We start from the raw sequence: 16540 nt of genomic DNA, 5'->3' as shown, positions 1-16540 counted from the left end.
GAGTGCCATACTGGATAAATGCAGTGATCTTAGCATCTGGGGGGTTGTGTGACACTTGGCATCTGAAGAGTTGTTTAGTAGAAAATTTGGCCTTTGAAGTCTAATCTAAAGTAATTGGAGAGGAAAACTCCATGTTTCATTTCAATATTTTCTGTGAAAAATCAACTCAAGTATTACCTACTGGTGGGTGGGGTCTGGATTAGGTGTTTTCAGGTGACTTAGGGGTTTCTATTGCTGTGATAAAGACTGTGACTACCTTAGTTACAGTTACTATTGCTGTGATGAAACACCATGACCAGAAGCAGCTTGGAAAGGGTTTATTTGGCTTACATGTCCACATCACTGTTGATCACTAAAGGAAGTCAGGACAGGAGCTCAAAGAGGGCAGGAACCTTGAGGCAGGAACTGATGCAGAGGTCACGGAGGAATGCTGTTTACTGGCTTGCCACTCATGGCTTGCTCAGCCACTTTCTTATAGCACACAGGACCACTATCCACAATGGACTGGGACCTTCCCCATCAATCACTAGTTAAGAATATGCTCAACAGCCAGATCTTATGGACGCATTTTCTCAGCTGAGGTCCTTCCTCTCTGATGATTCTAGCTTATGTCAAGTGGACATAAAACTAGCCAACATAATGACTATAAGTAACTTGGGAGAAAGAGTTTATTTCATCTTACAGATGTAGTCGGTCAGTGCAGAAAGGAATCTATTATCAAGACTGACAGCAAGCCATAATGAATGAAGATACTCAAGGCCTCTGACTATTGTTTGGGACTTCCTGTTATGGAGAAGGAATTGGTTACTAAGGGGCCTAGAGTGGGCATTTTTCTGCTTTAATGAATAGATTGGATTGTCAGCCTATGCATGTTGTGCATTCCCCTTTCCATAATGCATCTGCTATAAATCATATACCTCCAACTATATTATATATATATTATATATAGTTAAAAGGGGATCTTCCCTAAAAGTTCACTTGGGTTCATGGTTTTGCCCCCAAATAGTTCAGCCTGGGCTGAACCTTGCCTCATGTATCCAGCCACAACTGGAAAAATATTTTAATAGAGCCTGGTCAATAGGGGAGGAGGAACTTATCTGGAGAAGTCCATGCATGCAGCTCAATACAGGTTTGGAGCTGCAGGTTGCCAACAGGCTTCCAAAAGCATTATTAGGAAAGGTCTCTCTCCCTCCTGCCACTCCTTCTCCCCCCATCTCTGTCTCTCTGTCTCTCTTTCTCTCTCTGTGTGTTGCCCAAACCAAGCCAAGTTGCAGATAACTGAATTATTCTCTACTTTTCCCTGCCACATTAAGATGCTATCATGAATAAGTATAACCTAGGATTTCTGGCCTTGAGTTCACACTGAAAATCAAGAGTGCACTTTAGTTCAGAAGATGTGGGCTCCAAGCCTTGTTTCCTGTTTATTAGCTTGTCATCTTGACAAGCTGCTTGGCTTCTCTGCACAATCCCAGTGTGTACTGGAGCTGGGTTATTTTCGCTGGCTCACCTGATGTTCACAAGCATGTGCCCACTACTGTCACATGAGCTGTGGCATGAGTCTTTACATCACAGAAATTAGCAGATCAGCATTGCCTGCGACCACAGCATTTCTAAACACTCACCAGAACACCATTTCTGAATGGTGTAATGGTGCCTATGATGCATGCTTGACGAGCAGATGAATGGAGAGAGGGTTTGAGGGAGGCACGAAGCACTACACCAGCAGCGCTTCATCTCTCAAAATCAACCTCTTGCTGTCGTGACCCATGAGTTATATTGTTGAGACTGCTCTTTGGGGAGGCAGAAGCTGGTTTCATTCACTGTCGTGCAGCTTTGCGTAGCTCTTAAACCTCCTGGTATCTCTGGCGCAGGGTATGACTGGCAACAGTGCAGCCTGTCTTCCCAACACGAAATGTAAATTACATAGTCAGATGAGCTGGCCCAGATGACAAGGCTGGGTTGGCATTTGCACAGGCCTCCTTCCATGAGCCTCACTCACAGTGCCTTGCTGACTCCCTCCTGGTTTGGGTCTTATGTCTCTGACAGATGTGCTGGCTGAGGACTACCCTTGGAGTAGCAAGGTGTCAATTTGAAATCTTTGTGGCTTTAATACTTGGCACCTGGCCATTAGCAGCAATGAGGAAATCCATGTTGGAAGTGTGTATCTTTGGGAAAAGAAACACTGGTTTTACTTTTTTAAAAAAAGTAGCAGTGATTATCAGAGAGAGGTTGACCTAACTTCTGGTCATGGTTCTTTGAGGACAGCCAGAAAACTGAGTGATAGCATAGAGACCCAGTTCCTTTTGTGAAGACCCCAGCCCTGCTCTGTTCCCAGGATCCTCCACCGTTACAATGTTATGTGGCCAGGACAGTGCCCTTGCCTAAAAGCCATATGGCATACTTGGGATCCAGCCAGGCACTGCACTCAAATTAGCTGCCCCACTTACAGCACATTGCCTTCCCCATTACAGTCTCTACAGAGGGCCACCAGGGCCTTTTGTGATGCTGCCTTATTTGGATCACACCACACAGGCTTGGGAGCCTTTCTCTGCTCCCTCACAAAGGGCTCTGCCTCCTCCTTAGGAACCACTTTTCTGTGTCACATGATTGCAAGGGTTGGGTCTCCTGGAGGCTTTTCTATACCTTCTTAGACTGGTGGCTTTAAGACTGGGTCCCATGTGACTCTGGGCTCAGGGATGCTTTAATTATTAGGTCCCTTCCTTTATTTAGCAAGAATGTTTCCTCTGCAAAAAAGGTTAAGTTACATTTGTATGGATGCACTTTAAAATTATGCTTCACGCTTGCTAGGTGTGAAGCATACCAACAGAGATGCATCCTCAGGCCAATTAAAGCCATTTTTACATTACTTCAGGCAGTGACTACTACAAAACACTTGGATTCTAAAGGCTACTGACTAAAGGCCTAGCTTATGGAAAGACTCATTCCTTTACTTTTTAGGATTCAAAACCCAAATTAAAAAAACAACAACAATAAAATCCCAACTCTTTTAGTGAGATATTTCTCTGTCTCCCAGACCTCTTTGGTTCACCTCTACCTTCTTCTAACTCAGGGACAGTCACTTTCCCAAAGTGGGTGACACTTTCCTACCACTATCCGTCAGCTGTGGGGATGTTGACTTGGTGGCTGGGAGTGGTGGACACTGAGTCACCCTGGACCTGCGAGTGGGGGACACTGAGCTTCGTTGAGTGGGAGGTGGCTAGTGCCTCAAGGCTGAGCAGGGTGGCGGAGGTTGACAAACTTGGCTTTGGATCTTGGTTCCACTCCTCTCAGCCATGTGACCTCAGGGTAGCTCCCCTTCTGAGCCTTCTTGTGTCAGTGGAGCAAGCACGCATGCTCTACACCCCCACCCCCTACCCCCATCAATGTAAAAACTGCACAGGAGGATCCTATAAAGTCCAGGTTTATACCTATTAGGGATCATTATCCATTAAATACAGATGTGCCCTCAGCATCCAGCTACCAAAAGCTGAGGCCTTGACTCTTCCTTTCTCTGGATATGTATGTCTTTGTTTTCTGGTGGGTTCTCAAGATCTAGAAAGGGACAAGATGGGCCACAGTAAGGACAGGACAGGAAATCTGATGCCTGTCAGTGAGTGAGTTGAAAGCAAAGGTTAAGAAAGTTTCTAAGCTGACCTCTTAGGACTCAAGGCCAAGCACTCTCTAATCGCCTGGAGGAGCTAGACTCTTGGTGTGCAGAGGCACATGTTAGCCCTGACTGGACTCTTTCATAGCAGAGAGAATGTTGACCTTTAAACAAACAGCAGGCCAGGTAGGGACACAACTGGGCTGTATTCAAATCCATATACAACTCAATTTTAAAAGTCATATAAATAATATAGTACAGATTTCAGTATCTATGGCAGCTAATACAGTAGGTGGTGGTGGTGGTGGTGTGTGTGTGTGTGTGTATGTGTGTCATACATTAATTTAAAATTTCATTGAAGATACGTCACCTGACTTTTTGTACCCAAATGTTAGAAAGAAAGGAAGGGAGAAAGAACCTTGGAACAGTGACGTTTACAATTTTCTTCTCATACCAGTTTATCCCTTTGAGTGTTGCTGTGTAACCACAGGAGAAACCAAACTATATGAAGTTTGGCTAGAATGCAGCAAGTTCCCCTGAGCATTTCACAGGAGTGTCAGCCAACCGTGAACAGCTAAGGACGGACTGACCTGAAGGCCTGGTTTGGGTAAACTAGGCAAGCTTAGCTGTCATTGGACATGTAATCAAGGTGACATGCAATTGAGGTCATGATGACCAGGGCCTGAAGGCTCTGTCTAGACTCTAGCATGCAAATGTTTTTTTTTGGGGGGGGGTTTCATTATGGATCCCAGGTTGGCCTCAAACTCAGGAGGCCTGCTTCTGTCTCCTGAGTGCTGGGATTAAACATGTGCACCACACCTAACCTTCTGTCTAGGCTCCAAACAGTAGACCCCATGACAGCAGAGGAAAAACAACCATCATGCTCACTGCGTGCACACTGGTGTCCACTAAAATTTCCAAACTAAGTTCTTTGGGATAGGGACCAGAGATTTAAATGCCTGAGCTAATTTGAGACTCAGAAATTCAGTGGGTGCCTGACGGATCACGGATACACACCTCTAAGGAGATGCTAAAAGAAATCTCCAGAAAGTTCTTCTGGCTCAGGTCTGTGGTCTTCAGCCAGGACTGTCTCCTGACTCTTGGAATTGCAGAACCCTCACTTCCCAGGTGGCTTTGTTGGGAAACAAAGCAACAGCTGAGGCCTAAAATGGTCTGGGCTCCAGCCAAGCCCCTGGAGTGTGCAAGGGAGGAGGGTGGTGGAATTCAAGCAGAGCTTCTGCCTCTATCTGTGCAGTTTGAGTTTCTGCAGAAGGAGAAAGGCTGTGTATGAACACAGCTCTGATGCTGTGTTCCACTTACTCAGAACCCACTTATTTCCCCCTAATGAAGAACCAGAATGTGACATTCAGGCAGCTGCCTGTTGCAGGGTAGGGATGGCATGGAAAACAGCAGCCCCCAAGAACCTGGTGTTGGCTCCTGATTTCCAAAGCCGAGGCTGTTTGGGGGAAAAGACCAAGAATAACAGAAACCCAGAACTCCACTGAGTGGACGAACACTTCCTACCACACAGACAAGCCAGGGTGCTGGCTAAGTCAGCCATTAGTCCTCAGAACTTCTACATGGTGGACTCTGTAGCTCTGCCCTCCTTTCCTTACTTGGTTGGGATGGAGGCCTAGCTGGACTCTGAATCCTGTCGGGGGTGTTTTTGTCTTTTTGATCATTTTAAATTGTGTGTGTGTGTGTGTGTGTGTGTGTGTGTGTGTGTGTGAGCACCATGTGTATATGAGTATGTATGCACCTGGAGTGCAGTAGAAGGAATCAGATCTCTGGAGCTAGGTACGGGGAATTGGGCTAAGGTCCTCCGAAGAGCAGCAAGCTCTCCTAACTGCTGAGCCACCTTCCCAGCTCATGGAAGTTGGTTTTTATTAACAGAGAGCAGGCCTGTTTTCTTGAGAGCCAGTCCAGAAGCAACTGAGTCATGGATCTTGGTTTAGAATGGGCTTCCCTGTGTCCCTTCAGCACACGACTTTAAGAAGGACTTCAGTGTGTCTATGGGATTCCCCAGGAATGGAGGTTCTAGTGTCAGCAATAATATGAGGACCAATGATTTGACCAGATGGTCAGTGGTCACCTTAACAGACATGACAGCCACTATAAACTGATGATGCCGAAGTGCACTGTAACCCTGCTCCTCCCCCTGCATCTCTCTTTGACAGCCAGGGAAAAAGTGTGTCCAGACTTCTCTGCCTTCTGTTCTCACTGTTGACTTGCCATGAGGCACCAAAGCAGTGACATGTGCTCGCAAAGCCACAGAACCTGAGTACCATGCTCGGCCCTAGAGCAGCCACAGTAGCAGCCTCCTCTCTCCCCACCCACTTTATAGGAAAAGCAGGAGGAGATTGGGCAATCTACTGCTGGCAGTTCGAGGCAAAGCCAGGAAAGGGGATGTGTTCGAAGTATGTTCCGATGAGGCAAGGAGCTGGGCAGTTGGTGTTAAGCATACGTTGTGTTAGTCTGGAATCTGTTAGTCTGGAATCTGCACACCAGGAGAGCCACAGGTCCTATCCATCCTGGAAGGTCTCCTAGGTCCACATAGGCCAAGTAGGCCTGCTTCACTTCAGTCCTGACCGCCAGTCAATTTGTGAAAGAGGTCCTCATCAAGTGTTTCATTTTGGTCCTTGGATCGGGTGGACAAGAAAATGTAGCCACCTATGTACTCGTGCACGATCTTGCAATCTGCACTTAGGCAAGTGAACGCGATGGAGACATTTTGGTCAAACTCGATTGCCACCTGGAAAAGTAAGCCATGGATAAACTTAAACTCTGACATGGAAGGACGAAAAAGCAGCTGTTATGCTTGGGGTGGATAGTCTCCCCCAAAGCTGAGGAGTACTGAGGTCCCCAAAACACAACACAGAAAACGTCTTTGTGAAAAATGCCTTTGCTCTTAGCGCCCTCTTGTGGTATTAGCGCTGATGAGTGCCTTTGCTCTTTTAGAAGTGAGAACTCACTCCCTGTGTGGAGGGGCAAGCTTTGTGGACCATCCGTTCCCTCATACTTTCCTACACACTCCCCTTTTCTGGTCCCCCTCGCCTTCTGCCCTCCATTCTCACCCACCAGAGCTCCCAATTTTCTCAGGAGATTTTGTCTATTTCCCCTTTTCAGGGGGATCCGTGTATGTCTCTTTTAGGGTTCTCTTTGTTACCTAGCTTCTCTGGGGCCATGGGCTATAGGCTGGTTGACACCTAATATCAACTTATGATTGAATACATACCATGGTCGAGATGGGGAAGGACAGAGAAGGAGAGCAAGGACAGAGATATTTTGATTGAGGGAGCCATTTTGGGGCTAGTGAGAAACCTGGAATTATAGGGATGACTCCAGCTAAGACCCTAAGCATTAATGGAGAAGGTACCTGAACTGCCCTTCCCCTGTAATTAGATTGATGACTAACTTAATTATCATCATAGAACCTCCATCCAACAACTGATGGAAGCAGATGCAGAGATCCACAGCTAAACACTGGGCCAAGCTTCCAGTCGAAGAGAGGGAGGAGCAAAGAGGTCAAGGTCATTTTGGGGATACCCACAGAAACAGTTGACCTGAGCTAATGGGAACTCACTGACTCGAGACTGACAGTGGGAATCTGCAATGACAGGTTGGGTGACAGTTGTGTGGCTTGGGGAGTCTGTGGGTTCATTGGCAGTGGGACCAGGATTTATCCTTAGTGCTTGAACTGGCATTTTGGAGCCCATTCTCTTTGGAAGAATAACTTTCTCAGCCTCGATGTAGGGGGGAGGACCTTAGTCCAGTCTCAAAGTGATATGCCAGACTGTTGACTACCCATGGGAAGTCTTAACATCTTTGAGGAGTGGATGGGGGTGGGGGTGGGGTGGGGGGATGGTTGGGGTGTCATGAGGAGGGGAGTGAGTGAGGACTGGAATTGGTATGTGAAATGAGAAAAGATTATTATATATAATAATCATACATACATACATATGTATACACACACATACACACATATATGAGATTTGAGGACTCTTATGTTTTGTTTGTTTGTTTTTTGAGACAGGGTTTTTCTGTGTAGCCCCGGCTGTCCTGGAACTTGCTCTGTAGACCAGGCTGGCCTTAAACTCAGAAATCTGTCTGCCTCTGCCTCCCAAGTGCTGGGATTAAAGGAGTGTGCTAGTTAGCTTTTAACTACCGCTGGCTAGCTTTGTGGACTCTTTAAGATGAGGTCTCCCTGTGTGTAGCCTAGGCTGGAAGCCCTGAACTTGCAGCGATCCTCCTGTCTCAGCCTCCTGAGTTCTAGGATTATAGGTGTGAGCCACCATTGTGGGCAGCAGACTCCTTAATGGAGAAAGAAATGCCTGTCTTAGTGTTCCATCAGCCACTGCCCTTTATCCTTTCCTACATGAAAGCCGTCTAAGTTCTAAACACCAGAAGACCCAGAGAATGGCCCAGTCTCACCTCTCCACCCCCGGAGTTCCCTGCAGAACTTTAACAGTGACTGACACTCAATTCCCATTGCTGGACAGTAATATTAAAATGCTTTAAGATGTTAGATCCATTTTCTGGCCTTCATTTGATGCATGTGCGCCCAGATGGTTAATATTGCTGAGGGGAATCCAGCCTTCTGAAACATAGCAATGGTCTACTGCTCCATTATGTTACTGGTTTTCTTTTAGAGAAGTGTGAACACAAAAGGAACAATGGAAGACAGATTCTTGTGTATTTATTTTGGTGTGTGTACATGTATGCACCTGTGTGTACCTGTGTGCACACATGTGGAGGTCAGAGGACATAGTCAAGTGTCTTCCTCTATCACTGACTACTCATTTCTTTGAGACAGAGTCTGTTGTGGAACAAAGGCCCCATGTGTGAGCAAGCATGGCTGTTCAACAAGCTGCTGGGATGTGCCTGACTTCACTCCTCAACGCCGGGGTTACATGCATTTATAGTCATCCAGATGTTTTACGTGGATGCCAAGGATTGAAATCCAGGTCTCTTGTGCTAACGCAGCATGTGCTCTTAACCCATGAGCCATCTTACCACCACCAAGGTGGATTTTTATATCAGCAACATCAAACTCTTCTGCATCATCAGTAGGATTCCAAAGCCTCTCTAACTTGATCTAGAACTTTCTATGATGTATGCTTTGCCTATATGTAGTTCCTGGGATGTAAAATGATGGATGCTGTTACATAGCTGTGGGCTCAAGAGCTCGTCTCATAGGAGAAGATTTTCTTGGGCCTTCTCTAGGTATCTCTATTGCTCCTTCAGCACTATTCCTCTTGTGAGCCTGGAATGTTCTCTGGGTAGGTGACTGAGCTGGTGGGTTCACACACAACTCTGGCTCTTGGCAGTTAGATGAGGCCCCTTTTTGGCTTTGTTTTGTGTGGCATTTCATCTATGGTAGTTTCTGCTAAGCAATGGTTATGCTCAATCATATATAATCCTATGGTGAGTTTATGAAAATAAAACAAACGGTTTTATAATCTGTCTCTAGGGAATGTCTTCACAGAGCTAAGCCAATTGGCAGTATTGACTGAAGAACTCTGGGCCTAGATTTGTTAGGAAACTGCCCAGAAGTATATACTAGTATTTTAACAGGCTATGACCACATGCCCCACTCACGGGTAATGTGAACCTCTGAGAACACATAGTCGTGGGTCAGCTCCTGCCTCACCTGCCGGATTTCCCAGTTGACATTCCACTGTTTCATGTTGGCAAATCTCCATGTTGTAACTGGGATCCCGGTGATGGCATCAATTCTAATCAACCTGTTGTATGAAACTCCCAGAATGTCATCTTTCTTGCTTCCTTTAAACCTGAAAACAATAGTATCAATTAAGAGAACAACTATTATCCACATATACTTATTGTTGTCTGTGTGCATGGTGTGTATGTGTGGGTGCAAAACACACATGTGAAGGCCAGAGGACAACTTTATGGAGTCAGTTCTGCCCTTCAACCTTTATGTGGGTTCCAGGGAACTCAGGTCAGCAGGCTTCGCAACTTTCCCTGCTGAGCCAGCTCACCAGCCCCACATTCTCAAAGGTCACATTGTAACATTTCTGAATTATCTCAGAAGAAAAGACAACAAGTAACCTACATCCTAAAGAAGGGCACTTTGTGGTGATAAAGAAGATATGCAGAATGGGAGGGAGGGAAGTAAGGCTTTCCCGGAGACATTCTTTAAAAGAAGATGACATCAGAGGAAAATGAAATCAGAGGAAGTCAAAGCACCTCACACAAAATTAGGCTCAGGCGGTAGAATATTCATGGCCAGTAAGGGGTGAGGAACACGAAGAAGTGAAATTCGTGTGCCAGATTAGATGATAGAGGGAGCCAAGCACAGAGGTGATAGGGAGTTCTAGCATGAGCTCATTACAGTTTTAGACAGAGGTCAGAGAGGAAGGTGACAGAACCAAAGAGCTGATGCCCAGGAGTGAATAAGCCTTGTGGGCATCTAGGAGGAAAAGTATTGCAGGCAGAGAGTACAGCCATTTATGTGTATGAATATACTTAAAGATTACCAGGAGGCCAGGGTGACTGGCACAGCATGAGGAGGGAAGACAGACACAGAGAGCTAAGCTGTATAGACATTCTGACTCCGAGTGGCACAGAAAGATGCCAGGTGGCTTAGTATGGACTGCCTTCAGTTTTACAAGAATCACTCTGGCTGTGATCTTAGAAGACAAGGCTAGAAGCATGGAAACCAGGTAGGGTCACCCTGGCAGTGGCCAGGTGTTGGTGAGATTCTGTGTGTGCTCTGATGGCAGAGATGGTAGGATTTGCCAGTATACATACTGTCAGTGTGACAAAAACCATGGAGCCAGGGATGACTTGGGGCACATCTACAAGAAGAGTTTCATTTAGTAAGGTACAGAATAATTGAACAGGGCCAGCTTTGGCCGGTGGGTGGGGGGAGCGGAAGGGGGCGGGATAGGAGTTCTGGACATGGTAAGATGAGATGCGAACTCATAGACACCCTGTTGTGGTTGGATGGGTGAATCTGCAGTTTAAGAGAGGGTTTGCAGCTCAAGATATGCCTCTCATAGCAATAACTCCTTATATAAAGGAAGCCAAATGAATGGCTGAGCTATAGTGTAAGGAGTGGTTTAAGTCCCATGGGCTTATGATTCCAGTATTCTAGGATCCTGGGGAGACAAGAACAAACCAGAAAAGAGTAAAAGAATTGGAGAGGGAGGGAGGAAGGTACCAGGGAGGTCTGCTGTGAGGGAAGTCTAAGTCCAGGGGCAAGGCAAGCTTCTGTCTTGTGGCACACATGCTTAGAGTTAGCCACTGGATTCAGCAAAGGTCAAGGGTGACCAGTGGATGACCTTGATGACAGCAAGTAGAAGGCTGTGGAGTGGGAAAGGATAGGCTTGGAGTGAGTTCAAGAAGAGAAGGAACCGGGACACTATATATAACATGCTGGAGAAATTCTGCTGGGAAGGGAACAGACATGGGCTGAGCAGGCTGATACCAGTTTGGATGTTATAGAAAAGAAAAAAGCAATTTGTGAAAAATTCTTATTGAACAAAATACTTTTCATCTTTCTTATCTCATACCTTTGATTAAAATTATCTTTCTAGGGTCATTTCTATTCTTTTCATTGTTCATTCTGTTACCTTAAAGAAATAAGTAAATAACTTAAAGACATGGTCCTATATAGTCCAGGCTAATCCTCCGTCTCTCAAGGACTGAATCTCTCAAGGATAACAAGTCTGTATCACAATGCCCAGTTTTAGGAAGAATTGGGAATTGAACTCAGTACATGCTAGACATGCACTGTACCTCCTGAGCTACACCTCTAGTCATTCAACATTTAATATCACAACACATGTCTTTCTTTAGTGGATGAAACCATTTTGGGCTTTTCTCTAGCTTCCAGGAAGTTGTGAAGCATGTACTCAGTCTTCTTAGGATGACCAGGTCTCTGCTATTGCCTGTCATTGATAGGAGATGTTATTATGTATGTATGTTTCTCACACTGGTTAATGAATAAAGCACTGTTGGCCAATGGGAAAGAAAGATAGGAGGGGCTAGGAGACAAGGAGGAAAGAGGAAGTAGTGAGGAGGAGTCAGCATGGAGAGACCGGGGAGACCAGACGCCTGCCTCACTCCCAGGTAGGTGATACCACGTGGAAATACATAGAAATGGGTTAATACTTAAGACAGAGCTAGCGGATAAGAAACTAGTACCTGGCCAACAGCATTGTATCAAATACAGAGTCTCAGTGTGTTATTTGGGGCAGGACGGCGGCGGGACAAGACAAGGTGGCCAGCGGAAAAAACTTACTCCTTACATATGGTGCCCACGTGGCTAACTTCCACTTAAAATTTAACAAAAGCTTAAAAAAGGGTTTTTTAGAAACAAAAGAACAGAGATATGCAAGGTTTCTTGGTAGCAGCATTTTTCTTGGTTGGATTCTGCTTTGCGAGAGACAAGCAGATATTTGCAAGGCTCCTTTAAGAGAGGTTTCCTAACTCAGCTTAAGCGGCAAAAAACCGCACGGCTTTAAAAAAGCACTGCTAACAATTTATTGGTGTGTACGAGAGCTGGCAATGGCAGTGACCACATCTCCAAGCCAGCAACATGCTACTGGATGGCAGCGCAGACTGAGGCAGTGACCACAGCTTTCAGTGCTGGCAGTAAAAGTACCTGCCGCCATCTTTGATAAACTGCAGCAGAAACAACTATGACTTTCATTTTAGCAATGTTAGTGTTTAACAAATAAAAGACTCGTGGCCAGAAAAAGATAAACATTTACAGTAAAGTCAGATTCATATTAAGAAAAACCTCTAAAGGTTTACAGTGTGTTTTAAAATATATGTAGACATGGGAGAAAAAAAATATTGAAATGGTTTTAAAAAGACAAAGAAAAGCTGGGTATGGTGGCACACACCTTTAATCTCAGCACTGGGGAGGCAGAGGCAAGCAGATATCTGTGATTTCAAAGTAAACCTGATATATATAGAGTTAATTCCAGGGCAGATAAAAGTTACACAGAGAAACCCTGTCTCAAAAAATAAAAAAATACAAGTAAAAAAAAAAAACCAAAATAATAAAAAGGCCACATAAAGATGGAAAGAATCTATATACTGTATGGCATTATATTGTCTTTTTATTGTTTGACTGCTGAGGAAACAACAACTGTTAAAGTAAATACTGCTGGATTAATTCAGTTCATATATTTTAAAAATGCTTTGACTTCAAAATTTAAGTCTAAGGACAAGTTACTAGGGAAAAGGATTTCTATTTTTGTTTCTACAGAAAATAAAAAGCTGTGGATTCCTTCCAGACTAATGTGGTTTGATCAAGGAAGACCCTCTGAAACAGAGTTGCTGGTGATCCAACATTCAAAACAATTTGGATAAAGCAGCCTTGCAGACTACAACCAGGATTTCATCTTCTTAGGATCCCCCATGACAGTGCCCCCTATCAGCAGGAAGTAGTTTGGAAAGAACGACACCCAAATTCCCAAATATTGTTTATAAATGTTTGTTTTCATTTAAATGGGGTTGGTTATAAATGGTTAATGATCACAGCCAATTCTTTTTAAAGGTAAAAAGGGGATTATGGTATAGATATGATTACTTTGTTTTGGAATGGATTTTTATTTATTGATACAATTTAAGATCAATTTTGTGATGTGTATGTTTCTCCTCGTTTAGGTACTTTGTTTTTATAGCTCATTTAGAAATGTAATGTATAATGTAGTATAAATTATAGATAATTACCTATGATAGTCAAAGTTTAGAGTTAAGTTAGTTAGGTTTTTCAAGATACACAGAGATGTATTTGAGATAGATAGGAATTCTTCAAACCTTTCAAAGACCTGCAGAATATGGCATTTAAAATAGTTTAGGATTTTTCTTGACAGTGAGACATAAATGCTCTTGGCAACACCACCTGCACCAGAAAGGAAGATGACCATCGAAGAAACGCGGTTATGAAGTTTACTTCCAATAAGGCAAGACTAGCCATTTGGACAAGATACTGCTCTTGTCTGGACTGTTTGACTTTATGCTGTATAAACTGGACCTGCAGGACCCACAGAAAAGTGACTGCTGATTCAAGATGGACATTGCTACAGAGTTCCTACTTCATGGAAGAGTCTGCCAGACAGTCTGCAGGACACAGAAAAAAGTGACTGACAAACAGCCAATACAAGAAGACAGTTTAAAGTTTCCTGCTTTGCTGAAGAGTCTGCCAGACACACTATGGCCTATGGGCTGAAGATGGAAGATTACAGAAGAACTTCAGGTGACTGACAAGGCAAGATGTCTCTGTCATTTCTAGAGTTTATATACTATCCTTCTGTGGTCTTTGAGGGAGTTGAAGACAAATAGTTATGGTTATAGTTTTCCTTAGTTAGGTTTAAAGATAAGTTACATATGGGACTTTAGACTCACAAATATAGGATAGATGATAGAATAGTTTCTTTTAATCTTGCTAAATGTTAATGAATAAATATTGTTAACTGTGATTCTTACTTGATAACTGTTGTGTTATATATTTTGCTATGTTAAAGTCAAAACCCTTCTTTTTATTGAGACAGAAAAGAGGAGATGATGGGAGATGTCATTCTGTATTTATGTTTCTCATACTGGTTAATGAATAAAGCACTGTTGGCCAATAGGGAAGGAAGATAGGAGGGACTAGGAGACAAGGAGGAAAGAGGAAGTAGTAAGGAGGAGTCAAGATGGAGAGTTTGGAAAGAGCTGGACACCAGCCGACTCTCTGAGGGTAAGACGAGACCACGTGGAAATACGTAGATTAGCAGAAATGGGTTAATATTTAAGACAGAGCTAGCCAATAAGAAATAAGTACCTGGCCAACAGTATTATATCAAATACTGGGTCTCAGTGTGTTATTTGGGGCTGGCGCAGCAGCGGGACAAGACCAGCGGCGGGCGGAAAACCTTAGTCCTTACATGTCATCCTACACAGGGGGTCCACATTAGCCCTTCCTTCTAACTAGCCCATGAAACCACAGATTTTCTAAAACTAAACCTTGTGCTTCTACCTCAACATCTTTATAAACAAATCTGAGAAGCTACAGGTGTAGGCGCTGACTGGGACAAATGGGCAAAAAAGGAGAAGTCATGACAAGGAGTAAACATCCTGGGATATCTGTGCAGGGACTGCCCACACTGTGCAATTAATTACCATGTGACTCACACTGTTTCCCTGTTGGATTTGCTCAGCAGAGCAGGTCCAGATGCCCGCAGACATGCCCCAAAGCTGAATCTTGGGAAGACCAAAGCAAATCCCCAGGGTCAGAAGCTAGTATGGGGAGAGGTGGGACTGGCTGCTGGGCCTGGTTGGTTTAAGTATCTCTGCTTTCTGCTGTGTGGTGCTGACCTGTGAGTTACAGGTAAGTCAATGCCATGTGTGCACCATGTGCATGGCATGTGTGCTAATACGTGACTATCCAATATAGCTTTGTCCCCTCTCCATCTTTTTTTCCCTCTGTAATTGGGATGGAACCCAGGGCCTGAACATGTACTCTACCACTGTGCTATATCCCTAGTCTCTGATGCTTTGAGATTGTCTGGCTATGTAGCTCAGGCTGGTCTTCAGTCAGCCTTAAACTCATGATCCCCTTACCTTTGTCCTGATTTCCAGGCTGATAATGGTGTGCCACCATGTAGCACTTCCTTTACTCTTTTTGTTATGAATAAAGCATAAGGGATTTTTTTTTGGTAGTTGTTATGTGGTGGACAAAGAGTGTAAGCAAAAGTTAAATGAGATATGAACAGAAGTGAACAGAAAAGTATGAACACATTCCCTTGCCAGCAGAGGCAGGAGGAACCAGATTTTTTGGAAAGAACTAAGGGAAATTGTACTTGTGTATATGGCTGTGTCTTACAGTGCAAGCCCATCAGCCATGTTATGAGATTGTGACACACAGTTTGCTGTGCCAGAGGATAAAGCATGCATTTTGCTTAAGTACCGGTCTCCCTTACTTAAAAATGTGGACTCAGGTGGCTTAAAAAAAGAGTACTTGAAGTTGGGAAAATGATTAGAGGGATCTGGGAGGGTCTGGAGAGGAAGGAGTGGGCAGAAGGTGGATTTGATTAAGCCTGTCTATGGACACATTTTGGAGAAGCATCCTTTATATGATAGACACAGCCAATGTATCAGTGCATATTACCAATGTCAGCATTCCTGACTATTGGGTTGAACTTGAACAAATTGTGTAACTCTTTTCTTCTCATTTGTAAAATACAAGAAGGTTGTAATAGATGAGTCACATAGAGGGCATTCAGACCCAGAAATCTTCTGTGAGTCACAGGAACACTATCTTTTCTGGAATATTTCTGGGACATATGTCTGGAAACCCCAAAACTACAAAGCCACACATGGACCACACTGTGAGATACATAGCAGGGAGAGAAACTGGACATGAAGGGAGGTCACAGATCGCACAAACTCCTTTTGGTTTGATTTGGTTTGGTTAGCCTAAAAGAACAAAATTTCTTTGTTCTTTTCCTACACTTTGTTCCTTTCCTACACTTAGCTTGGTTTCAGGGAGTGCGGACTCACTGAGCAGAAGGTATGGAAGATTCGTAAGGGCAGTCAAAGTACTTGGATCATTTGTGAACTTGAGCATTCTAGACAGAACAGAGTAGGCTTCCCTTCAGCCATTAATGGCTGAAGGGAAAGTAAAAGGCATGTGGATCCTGTAATTACCTCACAAGGTAGTAGGTGAGGCCGAACTCCGGTAAGGACTGCCATGCTTGGATGAACTGTAGTTTGGCTTCGACCAGAGGCATCTGGGCCACATTATGGTGAGCTTCCAGGATCCGAGCTGCCAGCTACACAGAAAGAGGAGACATCAAACTCTGTTTTACATTTGCTAATTGCTTTCTAATCATTTTTCTTGCTCCAGATTCCCACTGAGAAAAATAAACAGGGCTCCCCTGAACTCTGAACAGATGGCCCATCCTATTAATTAAC

The 16540-nt window shown here is 44.2% G+C and overlaps 1 protein-coding gene across 1 annotated transcript in view; it reads right to left on the bottom strand.

Moving 5' to 3' along the window:
- Positions 1-6068: 6068 nt before the first annotated feature.
- Fermt1 (FERM domain containing kindlin 1) overlaps positions 6069-16540 on the bottom strand; it is a 34551-nt gene continuing 24079 nt past the window's right edge. The window contains exons 12-14 of the mRNA XM_051183318.1: positions 16274-16398; positions 9255-9396; positions 6069-6356 (exon numbers count right to left, since the gene is read on the bottom strand). Coding sequence (XP_051039275.1) covers positions 6183-6356; positions 9255-9396; positions 16274-16398 — 441 coding nt within the window. The 3' untranslated portion in view covers positions 6069-6182. The remainder of the gene's footprint in view (positions 6357-9254; positions 9397-16273; positions 16399-16540) is intronic.

Source organism: Phodopus roborovskii, unplaced genomic scaffold (genome assembly GCF_943737965.1).
Source record: "Phodopus roborovskii unplaced genomic scaffold, PHOROB, whole genome shotgun sequence".
NCBI lineage: Eukaryota > Metazoa > Chordata > Mammalia > Rodentia > Cricetidae > Phodopus > Phodopus roborovskii.
Note: the sequence above shows the minus strand (reverse complement) of the source record. Positions and strands in the feature narration are given on the sequence as shown.